Raw genomic sequence first — 15616 nt, forward strand, 5'->3', positions numbered from 1 at the left:
GAGAGAAAGACAGACACCTGCAGACCTGCTTCACCGCCTGTGAAGGGACTCCCCTGCAGATGGGGAGCCGGGGGCTCGAACCGGGATCCTTGCGCCGGTCCTTGCGCTTTGCACCATGTGCGCTCAACCCGCTGCGCTACCGCCCGACTCCCCTAAATGTGCATTTTCTATATGCATCATGTTTACCAGTTTAGTGGTTTTTTTTTTTTTCCTTTTTAAAGATTTCATTTATTTCTTCCTGAACAACCAGACATTACTCTGGTACATGTGCTGCCAGGAATTGAATTCAGGACCTCAGGCTTGAGCTTCCGAGCCTCCATCTATTCCGCTACCTGCCGGGCCACAGCTGAGTGGTTCTCAAGTACTCGGCACTTCAGAGAAGAGGCTTCAGTGCAGTAATAGTCTGGGGAACGGTCGCACCGCAATTTCAGAACATGATTCCGGCTGTGGTAACTGGGACACGCTTTCATTCTCTTTCTCAGATCACAAGTCCATTGACGTGTTTAATACTCGAGTGCTCGGCAATGGCAACCTCCTGATCGCACACATCAGACTGCAGCACGCGGGCGCCTACGTGTGCCGTGCCACCACCCCCGGCACACGCAACTTCACGGTGGCCGTGGCGACTGTGACTGTGCTGGGTGCGTCACCTTTTCTTCCCCGCTCAGGATGACCCCTGTCTTAGCGGAACTCGTCTTCTACTGTGCAGGGATCGCTTCTGCCTTTCTGAAATCGAGTAGCATTGACTTGAAGGCTGGCAATGAAGAGTTGTGGTACCAGGAGAAATTTAAGACACGTTACACTGTAATTCTCATTCTGAAGTTACTAGCCAGTTTATCTTTACACCTCTGTGTCTTTCTTGTTCAACTCCACTATCACTTTATGAAGGAAATATTGATTTGCAGGACTTCTCGTATCACAAGGGAGACATTTCCACATTGTCCCCAGAGAGGTGTCAGGACAGCTGACCCTCCACCAAATTACCATCTTGTCCCAGTATAGGGACTCGATCCCCTACCTGCGCTTAGTGCTCCTCCCTTCCCCTTCTAGGTCTCCCGGATCTGCTGAGATAGACCAAGTCCAGTGAGGACTCACCCTGGAGCATTCTTAGCTCTGCTTCTTAGAGCCCACCTCTGAGTGACGCCATCTGGTGCCCATCCTCCTCCTGGCTGACCTTGTTGGACCCATTCCCTCTAGTTCCTTCAGTATTGTAGCAAAGAAGAAGCCTTTGTTTCTCACAGTGGAGTGTTTCATTGTGTATCTTCTTTTTTTTCTTCTTCTTCTTTTTCTCCTCCAGGGTTATTGCTGGGCTCGGTGCCTGCACCATGAATGCACCGCTCCTGGAGGCCATTTTTCCCCCCTTTTGTTGCCCTTGTTGTAACTTCGTTGTGGCTATTATTATTGCCCTTGTTGACGCAATTCGTTGTTGGATAGGACAGAGAGACATGGAGAGAGGAGGGGAAGACAGAGGGGGAGAGAAAGACAGACACCTGCAGACCTGCTTCACCGCCTGGGAAGTGACTCCCCTGCAGGTGGGGCGCCGGGGGCTCAAACTGGGGTCCTTGTGCTTTGCGCCACCTGCACTTAACCTGCTGCGCTACCGCCCGACTCCCACCACAACTTCTTTAACCTTCTGTGTTTGGACAATTGAATTGTTTCATGGATGTGTGTGTATCGATCTTTTCAGAGAGGTGTTTTGTTTTCTTTGAAGAGATGCCTAGGCGAATTGCTTGGTCATACGGTGGATTTTCACTGTTTTCGGGAACCTCTGAACTGTTTTCCTCGGGGGCTGCACTGGTCTGCATTCATACCAACAGTGTAGCGCGTAGGGTTCCTGAGGCTCCACACCTTCCTCACTCGCACTTGCTGTTTCTGCCCTTTTTGATCTGGGCCGTGCTCACAGGGGTGAGATGGTGTCTCATTACTATTCTTATACATGCTCCCTTTATCTCTTCACCTACTTAGAAATCCAGTGACCAGTCTGAAATTTTCACCTGTTGAGTGTTTATGCATTCACTTCTGTTAGTCTTCGTTTAGCAGGGTTCTGGTATACGTGCTCAGTGTTTCTACCTGTGGTCTCTGGAGGGAGAGCATGGGGGACGTGGACATCAGGCTGGATAACGGAAAAGGCCCAGGGCAAGAGACTGGGCTTGCCGAGTGTTTGTAGACACGGGGCTTGTTCTAACCATAGAGAGGGCAGTGTGCTGGATACTTCCTCAGTCTTTATATTGTTGCTGTTGCAACCGGAGAAATCATTGTTTCTTTATTTTTCCCTTTAAAATTAGCTCCTCCTTCATTTGTGGAATGGCCCGAAAGCTTGACCAGGCCAAGAGCTGGCACTGCCCGGTTTGTGTGCCAGGCAGAGGGCATCCCCTCGCCCAAAATGTCCTGGTTGAAAAATGGAAGGAAGATGCACTCGAATGGCAGAATCAAAATGTACAACAGGTAGGCGGGTCGCTCTGATGCTGTTGGGTAGGCTCGCGGGGCTTCAGTCATTGTTACTGCTAAGTGGCGGGACTTACAGTGCCACCAGATTGCCTTGGTATTTTGAATTAAATAACATTGCCTTAAGCTTATACTACAAGAATATGCTACAAATCTTTATTTTGCATTCATGAAAGTGTTAGAGTTCCCTGAAATGAATGTTGTTCTAGTAAACCACTAGCTAAGATATTAGCAAGTATATTAACCCAGTGGGGTCCCAGCCATTTTGGGGTACAAAATGAGGAAGGTAGAAGGAAATCATCTATTAATTTCAATCCTGATGATTTTTTTAAAACTTTTTTATATTTATTTATTTCCCCATTTGTTGCCCTTTTTATTAATTGTTGTTGTTATTGATGTCGTCCTTGTTGGATAGAACAGAGAGAAATGGAGAGAGGAGGGGAAGACAGAGAGGGGGAGAGAAAGACAGACACCTGCAGACCTGCGTCACCGCCTGTGAAGCAACTCCACTGCCGGGGGCTCGAACCGGAATCCTTATGACGGTCCTTGCACTTTGTGCCACCTGCACTTAACCTGCCTGACTCCCAATCTTAATGGTTTTAACGATTCATTCTTATTGGCATAAATATGGCTGTCTTGTAATACTTCTGTTTATGTTGGACAAAACTTTCAGTTTCTGTTGGCTGAAGTGATGGCTCAGTAGGTGGAAGGCACGCTTTACAAACCTGGTCACCAGCCTCCATCCCTGGGACGATGTACAGTGAAACCGAGCTCTGGCTTCTTCTCTCTTTTTTTAAAAAGAGGTTTTTTTTTTTAGATTTATTTATTTATTTATTTATTTATTTATTTATTCCCTTTTGTTGCCCTTGTTGTTTTATTGTTGTAGTTATTGATGGATAGGACAGAGAGAAATGGAGAGAGATGGGGAAGACAGAGAGGGGGAGAGAAAGACAGACACCTGCAGACCTGTTTCACCACCTGTGAAGCGACTCCTCTGCAGGTGGGGAGCCGGGGGCTTGAACCGGGATTCTTACGCAGGTCCTTGAGCTTTGCACCATGTACACTTAACCCGCTGCGCTACCGCCCGACTCCAGGCTTCTTCTCTCTTAAATCTCTCATAATAAATAAATAAGCCTTAAAAAAAAAATTGTTGATCTGAATTTTATTTTATTTTATTTTATTTTTGCATTTTTGCCACTGGGATTATCACTTAGACTCAATACCTTCATGGCTTAGTGCTCCCAGTGGCCTTTTTCTTTTGTCTGTTTTTTATTTTTATTTATATTGATGGAGGGTAAGAGAGAGAGATATAGAGAGGGAAAGAGAGACAGATAGGGTGTCTACTAGACTACACTGCTCTTGAGTTCCCCTACAGATGGGGGCTTGGGCCTTGAACCTGGGTCCTCAATTTTATATAGCATTGCAATATTATATACGTTTATGTTACTCTAGAGTAATGTGTACACTAATAAAAGTCAGGCGGTTTTTTTTTTTTTTTAATTTAAACTATGAGCTTAACCCAGTGAAAAGGAAAATATTTTAAAGTGATCCGTCCAGATTTTTCAGCTGAAGTGATCATACGTCTTTTTTTAAAAATTATTTATAAAAAGGAAACACTGACTAAACCATAAGATAAGAGGGGTCCAACTCCACACAGTTCCTACCACCAGACTCCATATCCCCTCCCCTCCCCTGATAGCTTTCCTATTCTTTTTTCTATATATTTATTTATTTATTTTCCCTTTTGTTGCCTTTGTTGTTTTATTGTTGTGGTTATTATTGTTGTTATTGATGTCGTCGTTGGATAGGACAGAGAGAAATGGAGAGAGGAGGGGAAGACAGAGGGGGAGAGACAGACACCTGCAGACCTGCTTCACCGCCTGTGAAGTGACTCCCCTGCAGGTGGGGAGCCGGGGGCTCGAACCAGGATCCTTATGCCGGTCCTTGCGCTTCGTGCCATGTGCGCTTAACCCGCTGTGCTACCGCCCAACTCCCAGCTTTCCTATTCTTTATCCCTCTGGGAGTATGGACCCAGGGTCATTGTGGGATGCAGAAGGTGGGAGGTCTGGCTTCTGTAACTGCTTCCCCGCTGAACATGGGTGTTGACAGGTGGATCCATACTCCCAGCCTGTCTCTCTCTTTCCCTAGCGGGGAAGGGCTCTGGGGAAGCAGAGCTCCAGGACACATGGGTGGGGTCGTCTGTCCAGGGAAGTCTGATCTGCATCCTGCTGGCATCTGGAACCTGGTTGCTGAAAAGAGAGTTAATATACAAAGCCAAACAAACTGTTGACCAATCATAGACCTAAAGGCTGGAATAGAGCAGATGAAGAGTTGTAGCTGAAGTTTGTAGCTAGTAGGCATATTTTATTTATAGTTCAAAGGACCCGTGGCTATGCTAGTTTTTTCTTTTTCCCCTGAGCCTGAAATTTTTAAAAATTTTTTTTAAAAAACCATCTTTATTTATTGGATAGAGACAGCCAGAAATCAAGAGGGAAGGGGGCGATAGAGAGGGAGAAACACAGAGAGACCCCTGCAGCCCTGCTTCACCACTCGTGAAGTTTTCCCCCTGCAGGTGTGGATGGGGGCTCAAACCCGGGTCCTTGGGCACTGTAACATGAGCTCAACCAGGTGCGCCACCACCCGGCCCCTGAGCCTGAAATCTGATATGCCAGTGATCCAGGTTATTGCCTGGGGAGATGATGTCATGGTTGGAAAAAGGACCAGAAAGCTGGATCAGGAAGAGAGTAGCTCCCTAATATGGGAAAGGTGTATTAATATTGTTGACTGTAAACCCCATTATTTGCTGTGATCTGGGGCCCATAATCAGCTGTAGGTCTGAGCTCACATTCTGTGTTCATGAGATGGAACGTTCCAAGCTGCCCCAATATCAGGACCCGTCTTCCTCAGTGTAGCAAAGAGTATGTTGTCCAGCCTCCCTTCAGAGGATGGAACATTCTCTACCGTTGTTGATCCAAGTTAAGGGCAAGGTCCTATGGGGGCCCACAAAGGGGTCTATTGTGTTGTTCCTGATAGAGATGATTGGTGACAATGGAGAGAGGGATTTATTCGAGGTCTAGGCCCATCTTGACTGTTTGGGAATCTCAGGACTCCCCGACTAGGGCCCCAGCTGATGGGGTGGCCTGATAGTGACTGATGATGCATCTTTTTATGCTTACTGATTCTGTGATTTGGATGAGAGTAACTTCACCTTACTTGGCACCATCCTTCAAGTCTTTCACAGAAATCATTTTTTTCTTCCCTTAGCAAATTGGTTATTAACCAGATCATTCCAGAAGACGATGCTATTTACCAGTGCATGGCGGAGAACAGCCAAGGGTCCATTTTATCTCGAGCCAGGTTGACAGTTGTGATGTCGGAGGACAGGCCCAGCGCACCCTATAACGTGCATGCCGAGACCGTGTCGAGTTCCGCCATCCTGCTGGCCTGGGAGCGGCCTCTGTACAATGCTGACAAAGTCATTGCCTATTCTGTGCACTACACGAAGGCAGAAGGTGAGTGGCTGGAGGGCTGTGAGCTCCTGGCTGTCAGCGACATGCTGTCCATGTGCGTCTGTCCCACACAGCCCACGAAAGACCTGTGAACTTTGCGGCATGTGTCTCTGCTGATCGAGTCATCTGTTCAGGCAGGGCTGGCAACATAGCTCACCTGAGAGGGCACACACAGCCCCAGTTCAGGCCCCTACTCTCTACCTTGGGAGTTGCGGCACTGGGGGAAGAAGCTTCAGTGCTGTGGTGACTCTCCCTTTCTCTCCTTCTCTGAGTCTCTAGGGAACGCTGACAGAACTAGCCTCGAGTGAAGCCCCAGCAACAGCAAATAAACACGCAAATAAACGTCAGTAATCAGGTCCAGCAGAAGCGCTCCAGGCTGAGTGCACATATTACCACGAACAAGATCCCAGGCTCAACCCTGCGCTCCACCTTCGGGGATGTGTGGGTGGTGGGGGGAGGTTTCGTGAGCAGTGAATCAGGGCTGCAGGTGGCTCTTTCTCCCTCTCTCTCTACCTCCCTCTCCCCTCTCAGTTTCTCTCTGTCCTATCAAAAAAAGTGAATAGATATTTTTTAAAAAACAAATGAATAAGGGGAGTCGGGCGGTAGCGTAGTGGGTTAAACGCACGTGGTGCAAAGCGCAAGGACCAGCGTAAGGATCCCGGTTCGAGCCCCCGGCTCCCCACCTGCAGGGGAGTCGCTTCACAGGCGGTGAAGCAGATCTGCAGATGTCTATCTTTCTCTCTCCCTCTCTGTCTTCCCCTCCTCTCTCCATTTCTCTCTGTGCTATCCAACAACAACGACATCAATAACAACAACAATAACTACAACAATAAAACAAGGGCAACAAAAGGGAATAAATAAATATTTTTAAAAAGTGAATAAAATTCAGTAATCAAAATGAAGTAGCTTACAACCTTTATGTTCCTAAATTCGGTGTCGTCATATACACTGTGTGTATAAGTATGTTTTCAGATTTTCTTGTTTAGGATTTCTACCTGCTAGGTATTGCATAATGGAATGCTAGGAATTCCATTCCATCCAAGATAATTAAATATTTTATTATTATTATTTTAATATTTATTTTCCCTTTTCTGTCCTTGTTGTTTTATTGTTGTAGTTATTGTTGTTATTGTTCTTGATGTCATCATTGTTGGATAGGACAGAGAGATGGAAAGGGGAGGGGAAGACAGAAGGGGAGAGAAAGACAGACACCTGCCGACCTGCTTCACCGCCTGTGAAGTGACTCCCCTGCAGGTGGGGAGCCGGGGGCTCGAACCAGGATTCTTGTGCCGGTCCTTGTGCTTTGCACCACATGCACTTAACCCGCTGCACTACTGCCCGATTCCCCCTATTTTTATTTTTTAACCAGAGCACTGCTCAGTTCTGGCTTATGGTGGTGCAGAGGATTGAACTTGGGACTTTGGAGCCTCAGACATGACATTTTGTTTGCATAAACATTATGCTATCTGCCCCTGTCTTTTTTATTATTAATAATTTTAATTAAACAATTTTTTGTATCAGAGTACTGCTTAGCCCTGGCTTGTGCTGGGGATTGAACCTAGGAACTCAGAGCTTCAGATGTGAAGATTGTTTGCATAACCATTTATGTTGTCGCCCTGGCCCAAGATAACTGAATCTTAATATTCCAATTTAAGTGCCTGGTTATAGGGGAACAGTGGTGTAACTGCTTAACAATACAGTAAGCTATAGCCAGGGTAGAATTTTAAAAGTGGAAAATAAGGATTATAATATTCCACATATATTGGGTTTGATATGTTTTTATATCTGAAAAGATAACAAAATTTGAGGAAATTTCACAGAATACTTTATTGACGTGATTTAGTATGTACAAGTAAAATTCAGCTTGTCTTAAAGTCTTTGATCAGAACTATTCCATTTCTGAAGCCTCTCTTTCCCAAATACTTTCTTTTCACAAGTAGATTCAGAGAAAGAAAACACCACTTAAAAATCCTAGATATTTCTCTTATTTATTTATTTTTTCCACAGAAATCATAGTGGAGTTCTACGCTGTTAGCTGTCTTCACACTTTTATGAGTAGACAGGAAAAGCAAATTCAAACCAGCAGTGGATGGTAATATAACAAAATCATCTATAGAAAGAGGTTGATTTGTTGTTTGTTTTGAAGTAGCATTTGGATAAGGAATATTTTGAATTTAAATCAGGGGTCCTGGTAGCAGGAAGAATAAGTCTGATCACTGAGCATGCCAGAGCATGCTAATTCCCTTCTCAGGACACAGGAAGCTACAAGGAGTGCTGGTTTCTGGGGGAGCACTGTTGTTCCCCATTGTGGTCCTTTCATCAGAGCCTCCCCATGGGGCTCCCTGGCCTATTCAGAAGCAGCACAAGGCTTTTTAATTCCAACTCAAGGACCTCGTTGGGCAGGTCAGATATCGGGCTGTGCCCTTCCTAATTAACGAGCCATTAGCCTGTCTGTTGTGAAATGCCTGTAATCTTGTCTAATTAAAATGCTATCAGGTTCATTCAGAAATGTGGGAAAACTTCCCCATGGAATGTGCCTTCCTGCTTTGTCTCCCAACCCAGTGTGGGGTGCAGGGACTGTGTCCTCTAGCCTCCGCGTCTTGATGGGGTCAACAGCCCTTGGCGGTGAAGGGTTCACCTCAGTGCCTGACACACCCAGTGCTCAGGGCCCACTGTGCAGGTGGTTTCTGGAGGCCTGAGAGCTCACTGGGGCAGACCCCTGCTGCTTTTCAGGCATGTTTTATTCAGAGCTGCTGAGAATGGGCTCCCGCTCTGGGACAAAAATTAGAAATCACTCTATGGAACAAAGAGTGTGGAAGCACATTAAATCTTTTTTTTTAACTTTATTTATTTATTTATTATTGGAGAGAGACAGAGGGACATTGAGAAGAAGGGAAGATGATAGGGAGAGAGACAGAGGGACATTGAGAAGAAGGGGAGATGATAGAGAGGGAGAGAGACAGAGGGACATTGAGAGAAGGGAAGATGATAGAGAGGGAGAGAGACAGAGGGACATGGAGGAGAAGGGAAGATGATAGAGAGGGAGAGAGACAGAGGGACATTGCGAGAAGGGAAGATGATAGAGAGGGAGAGAGACAGAGGGACATGGAGAGAAGGGAAGATGATAGAGAGGGAGAGAGACAGAGGGACATTGCGAGAAGGGAAGATGATAGAGAGAGAGACAGAGGGACATGGAGAAGAAGGGAAGATGATAGAGAGGGAGAGAGACAGAGGGACATGGAGAGAAGGGAAGATGATAGAGAGGGAGAGAGGCAGAGGGACATGGAGAAGAAGGGAAGATGATAGAGAGGGAGAGAGACAGAGGGACATTGAGAGAAGGGAAGATGATAGAGAGGGAGAGAGACAGAGGGACATTGCGAGAAGGGAAGATGATAGAGAGGGAGAGAGACAGGGACATTGCGAGAAGGGAAGATGATAGAGAGGGAGAGAGACAGAGGGACATGGAGAAGAAGGGAAGATGATAGAGAGGGAGAGAGACAGAGGGACATGGAGAAGAAGGGAAGATGATAGAGAGGGAGAGAGACAGAGGGACACCTGCAACCCTGCCCACTGCTTGGGAAGCTTTCCCCCTGCAGGTGGGGACGGGGGGCTTGAACACAGGTCCTTGTGCACTGTAGTGTGTGCACTTAGCCAGGTGGGAAAAGCACATTCTGTGCCTCCCTGCTCTCACCTTCCAGTAAGGAAAAGAACAGCTTCTGTCCTTCGAATCTAACAGAACCTCGAGGGGCAAGTTGAGGTCTTTCAAGGTTCAGCTTTTGGTTTGTTTTGTTTATACAAAGCATAGAGTCTTTTAATATCCACTTCTGTCTCCCCATGTGTGTTGAAAGGGGGAAAAAAAGAAGACAGGTAGAGAAGAGAACATAATGGTGGTGCAAAGGGCTGGCATGCTTGAGGCTCTGAAGCCTTAGGTTCAGTCCCCAGCACACAACAAGCCAGAGCTGAGACTTATAGAGAGAGAGCGGCCAGGCGGCAGCGCAGAGGGCTAAGCGCACATGGCGCAAAGCGCAGGGACCGGCGTGAGGGTCCTGTTGCGAGCCCCCGGCTCCCCACCTGCAGGGGGGTCGTGTCACAGGCGGTGAAGCAGGTCTGCAGGTGTCTGTCTTTCTCTCCCCTTCTCTTTTTTTCCTCTCTTCTCTCCATTTCTTTCTATCCTATCCAGAAATAACAACAACAAGGGTGACAAAATAGGAAAAAATGGCCTCCAGGAGCAGTGGATTTGTCTTAAAAGCACTGAGCCCCAGCAATAACCCTGGAGGATGATGATAATAATAATCATGTAGATAAAGACATAGATCTTATGGACTGGGGAGATAGCGTAATGGTGGTGCAAAAGGCCTTCCTGCTTGAGGTTCAGTGCCGAGCATCACCAATATCCACAGGTGAGTGAAATACAGAGTCAAATAAAAAGAAACTGCAAAGTGAAACTTGCACTGTTACGAATTCTTGTGTATAACCGCTATGTGTGGTAACTCCCGTGCATTTCCACTAGGTAGTTAAATGACTTTTAGATGAGTTATTCTCACTTGGATGCATTCAGAAAAATGCTGACTAGAGGTTTATTACAAGACATAATTGCTTTTAGAAAACAAAGAGTTTAAGGGGCTGGGTGGCAGCGCACCCGGTAGAGTGCACACACCACCGCGTCCAAGGACCTGGGCAGCCCCCTGTCCCCACCTGTCGGGAGAAACTTCACAAGTGGTGGAGCAGTGCTGCAGGCACCTCTCTTTCTCTCTCCCTGTTTTCCCCTTTTCTCTCCATTTCTCTCTGTCCTATCAAGTAAGAGGGGATAAAGTAAGGCTGTTGGGAGCAGTGGATTCACTGGGCGGGCATCGAGCCCCAGCGGTAAAACCCTTATCGCAATTTAAAAGAAGAAAAGAAATGAGCTTTCTAGTCACACGTTTGTAAGTTCTGAAAAGGGAGCAGATGGAGTATAGACCCTGGGACCAGTGTTCTGCAGCGAGAAAAACGGTCTCGTTAACTCAGCTGTGAATATTCAGTATTTGTGAACCGCGCTTCCCTACCACAGGGCTAAACAACGAGGAGTATCAAGTTGTGATTGGCAATGACACAACGCACTTTATCATCGATGACCTGGAGCCTGCAAGCAACTACACTTTCTACATTGTGGCCTACATGCCCGTGGGGGCCAGCCAGATGTCTGACCACGTGACTCAGAGCACTCTGGAGGATGGTGAGAAAACTCCGTTCTCTGTCCAGTAAATAAGAGCATTCATGGGCCTTGTCTATGCCGGTGAATGCATTGGTTTTAAGTGAAGAAAATATCCCCTTTTTTTGGTTAGAGAGGGAGAGGGAGAGAAATGTCTAATTTGCCATTGCTATAAGTCTGAGTCACTTGTTGATGGCATCAACAAAGAGAAAAGATCACTTATTTATCGTTTATTATATCAGTGTTCATAACAAAATCATGATGGTGTCTTTGTATATCTTCAGGTTTCTTAGTTTAAAATGACAAATGCATGGCAGTTGTTTGTTTGTTTTTAAATATCCCAAACTGAGCAAGACAAAACTTGGGGTTCTTTAGGCAAGAACATAGACATGGTCACACAGTGAGGTGCTGGGTGCTGAAATTGAGAGTGCATAAAATTTATTCTCCACAAATTACAAAAAAGTCTTAGGAAATCAGGGGGCTGTTTATTTTTGGATACAGTGTGTTCAGTCTACTTAAGGAAGAAAACACTGAGAGGCCAGGTGGTGGCACACCTGCTGAAGTGCACACATTACAGTGCGCAAGGACCCGGGTTCAAGCCCCTGCAGGGGGAAAGCTTCACGCGTGAAGCAGGGCTGCAAGTCTCCCTGTCTCTTTCCTTCACCGTCTCTCCCTCCCCTCTCAATTTCTCTCTGTCTCCAATAATAAAATAAATTAAAAGTATTGAATATATGTTGCTTATTCAGATGGCTCCTTGACCTTGAGCGGGGAGACTATTCTATCATGTCCTCTTCTGACGGTGCGATAGCTCGTGTATTAAGATAGTCTTATGGGGGCTGGGCAGCGGTCCACTCGGTTAAGCACACACACTGCTGTGTGCGAGGACCGGACTGCAGAGGGGACTCTTCACAAGCGGTGAAACAGGTCTGCCTGTGTCTGTCTTTCTCTTCCTCTCGGTCTCCCCCTTCTTTCTCAATTTCTCTCCATCCTATTCAGTAAGGAAGGAAGGAAGAAAGGGAGGAAAAGGACGCAAGGGATGAAAGAAGGAAGGGAGGAAGGAAAAGGGGACAATAAAAACGGCCACGGGACCAGTGAGCTGGTAGTGCCGGCACTGAGCCTCAGTGATGACTCTGGCGGCAGCAGGAAAGCCGGCCCTCACAGAAGGAAGTGACGCGAGGCCTTCATGCCTGAGACACGGAGGTCATCTCAGGTTCAGTCCCCAGCACCAGCAGGCTTGATCACTGCTCTAGTAAAAAAAAAAGGTGGGAGGGGGCTGGACGGTAGCGCAACGGGTTAAGCTTTGCACACGGCACGAAGCACAAGGACCTGTGTAAGGAGCCCAGTTCGAGCCCCCGGCTCCCCACCTATGGGGGGTGGTCGCTTCACAGGCGGTGAAGCAGGTCTGCAGGTGTCTGTCTTTCTCTCCCCCTCTCTGTCTTCCCCCTCCTGTCTCCATTTCTCTCGGTCCTATCCAACAACGACGGCAACAGCAATGACAACGATAATAATAATGACAACAACAAGGGCAACAAAATGGGAAAAATGGCCTCCAGGAGCAGTGGATTCCTAGTGTAGGCACCAAGCCCAGCAATAACCCTGGAGGCAAAAAAAAAAAAAAAGAGGAGAGAGACAAAAGAAAAAAAATCCTATCTTCTAAAGGTAGAAGAAATGACTCCGATTCATTATCTTCCTCTGGCTATCCAGGGGTACTTGAAGACCCATTTTTGTACTTTGCGGTATGAAAAGGTATCGTCTAACATATATGGTTAATTATATGACACCCTTTACAAATGTTTTCTCATTTTGAGGGTAGAATTCCTCCACCAGCTTTATAGAAAACACGGGAATGATTCTCAAAATCTTTTTTCTTTGTTCATTCTGCCCTAGATGTCTTACTTAGATCTCTGTAATGCTACTAGCTTAAATAATCCTGCAGTTAGAATTTTACTAAGTAAAATTATCACATTGCTGGGTGCTGAATTCCAACTTCTGCATTTGAGAGTCTATTCCATTTCAGCATGATCCCACAGTGCATCTCCTGAGTTCTCCCGTTACCTTTAAGCACCTCTAAAATGCCTGTGTAAGGTGAGATACAGGTTGGTTTGGTTTTTATTGTGTGAGGTATATTCCCCCTGTGCTTTTGAAGAAAGTGAGCCTTGGTTTAGCAGTCTCCTTGTTCAAGATGGCCAGGGGAAGTTATATTATGATCTTAGATCTTCACGCCTGTAAATCTCTCTGTCCTTCTCCACATTTTTTGTTTTTGCCTCCAGGGTTACTGCTGGGACTTGGTGCCTGCATTATGAAATCACATGTTTGCCACCATCTTTTCTCCATTATTGTTATTGATGTCGTCATTGTTGGATAGGACAGAGAGAAATGGAGAGAGGAGGGGAAGACAGGGGGGGAGAGAAAGACAGACACCTGCAGACCTGCTTCACCGCCTGTGAAGCGACTCTCCTGCAGGTGGGGAGCCGGGGGCTCAAACTAGGATCCTTGTGTGGGTCCTTGCACTTCTTACTATGTGCATTTAACCCAGTGCACGACCGACCAGCCCACGTCAACATTTTATTCAAGAAAGGGTCCGTGTGTTTTCTGGACGACATATAGTCAGGTTTCTTCACTGCTTACCGCAGTTCTGTATCAGTGTTGCTGTCTGCCCAGCTCCACCTCCCATGTCTCCCCAAAGTCCATATTCTCAAGCTGAGATGTGTAAGTCCCTTTGGGAGAGCAGCAGAGCAAGTCAGACAGCGGGCACACTGCAGGGCTCTTAGGCCTGCCTGTTCTGAACCTCTGTCCTCTCTCGCGCCGTTCAGTCCCTGCGGAGCCTGCGGCAAAGCGGCGGGGGCAGCTCCCCTGGGACAGCCCGCGCTATGGTCAGGGCCTTGTCCCACCTGAGAGAGAAATCTTCACGAGTGGTGGAGCAGCGTTGCAAGTGTCTCTTTTTCTTTGTTTTTCTCTCTCTCTCTTCCTCTTTTCTGTTTCTTTTCTTAACATCTTATGAAAAAGAAAAGAAAAGAAAAGAAAAGAAAAGATGGCTACCAAGAGTAGTGATGCAGACACCAAGTCCTGGTAATGGCCTCAGAGCTAGAAACAAAACCCTGTGAAAAGGGGCTTTTGTAGAGTTTTGGTCCATGATCCCAGATAGAGGAGAAATGCTAGGGGAGAATAACTGGGGGCCTCTGCACTCTGAGTTCCATCAAGACCCGGGGAGAGAAGAGGAGACACGGAAAGGGTATTCGGAAGTAATACGAGGTGTGAGGACGGCTGAGAGAGGAGGAGAAGGCAGGGCCATAGGAAAAAATGGGCAAACATATAGACAGACAGACAGACAGACAGACAGACAGACACAGCAATGATACTCAGCCCATGTCTGTGACCTCGGGAGAACTTATTGCAGTTTCCAGCGGAGGGAATGGGGACACAGAACTCTGATAGTGGGAACGGTGTACAATTATACCTGTTATCTTGTTATTTTGTAAACCAATATTAACTCACTAATAAAAAAATTTTTGTTGCCTCCTCCAGGGTTATTGCTGGGCTCGGTGCCTGCACCATGAATCCACCGCTCCTGGAGGCCTTTTTTCCCCCTTTTTGTTGCCCTTGTTGTTGGAACCTTGTTGCGGTTATTATTGTTGTTGTTATTATTGTTATGGTTGATGTCATTCGTTGTTGGCTAGGACAGAGAGAAATGGAGAGAGGAGGGGAAGACAGAGAGGGGGAGAGAAAGACAGACACCCGCTGACCTGCTTCACTGCCTGGGAAGTGACCCCCCTGCAGGTGGGGAGCCGGGGGCTCGAACCGGGATCTTTATGCCGGTCCCTGCGCTGTGTGCCACGTGCGTGTAACCTGCTGCGTGACTGCCTGACCCCCATAAAAAATATTTTAAAAAACAAAACAAAAAGTTTTTGTGACTAGCCCTGTTTTAAAAAAACCAAAAGCCCACATGTCTCTGCATACTTGTCCACATGTGGTGCTGAGAGCCAAACTCCAGCCTCACCCAGGCAAGACTGTGAGCAGCTTCCCTGACTGCCAGCCCCATCCTCTGTGAGAGCAACTCTGGACCCAGCGATGTTTCTGAGGCCGAGCACAGAGGAGTACGTGGCTTGTAGTGCAGGGGTTCCAACGCCCAGGAGCTGTCTCTGGAATTCAGCCCTCGGCCCTCTCTGTCTAGAGCTCCCGCTTCTTCCTGGAGTGCTCACTTCCTTCAGATTACTTGGAGGGAAATCAGTGATTTCATTGTAAACACTGCATGTTTTGACTGGAAATAGGACATGTACATTTATACTTAGGATACAGCTATCTTATCTTATTGATATTATTTTGCCAGAGCTCTGCTCAGCTCTGGTTTATGGTGGTGCTGGGGGTTAAACCTGGGACCTAGGAACCTCAGGCATGAAAATCGTTTTGCACGACCATTATGCTATCTCCCCTGCCCAAGATATAATTCTTAAGATTTCAAAGGATAATTTGCACA

The 15616-nt window shown here is 46.8% G+C and overlaps 1 protein-coding gene across 2 annotated transcripts in view; it reads left to right on the forward strand.

Moving 5' to 3' along the window:
- PRTG (protogenin) overlaps positions 1–15616 on the forward strand; it is a 132171-nt gene that overhangs the window by 42187 nt on the left and 74368 nt on the right. For both annotated transcript variants that reach the window (XM_060178201.1, XM_060178202.1), the window contains exons 6-9: positions 483–641; positions 2286–2445; positions 5710–5957; positions 11002–11166. In XM_060178201.1, coding sequence (XP_060034184.1) covers positions 483–641; positions 2286–2445; positions 5710–5957; positions 11002–11166 — 732 coding nt within the window. The remainder of the gene's footprint in view (positions 1–482; positions 642–2285; positions 2446–5709; positions 5958–11001; positions 11167–15616) is intronic.

Source organism: Erinaceus europaeus, chromosome 18, assembly GCF_950295315.1.
Source record: "Erinaceus europaeus chromosome 18, mEriEur2.1, whole genome shotgun sequence".
Lineage (NCBI taxonomy): Eukaryota > Metazoa > Chordata > Mammalia > Eulipotyphla > Erinaceidae > Erinaceus > Erinaceus europaeus.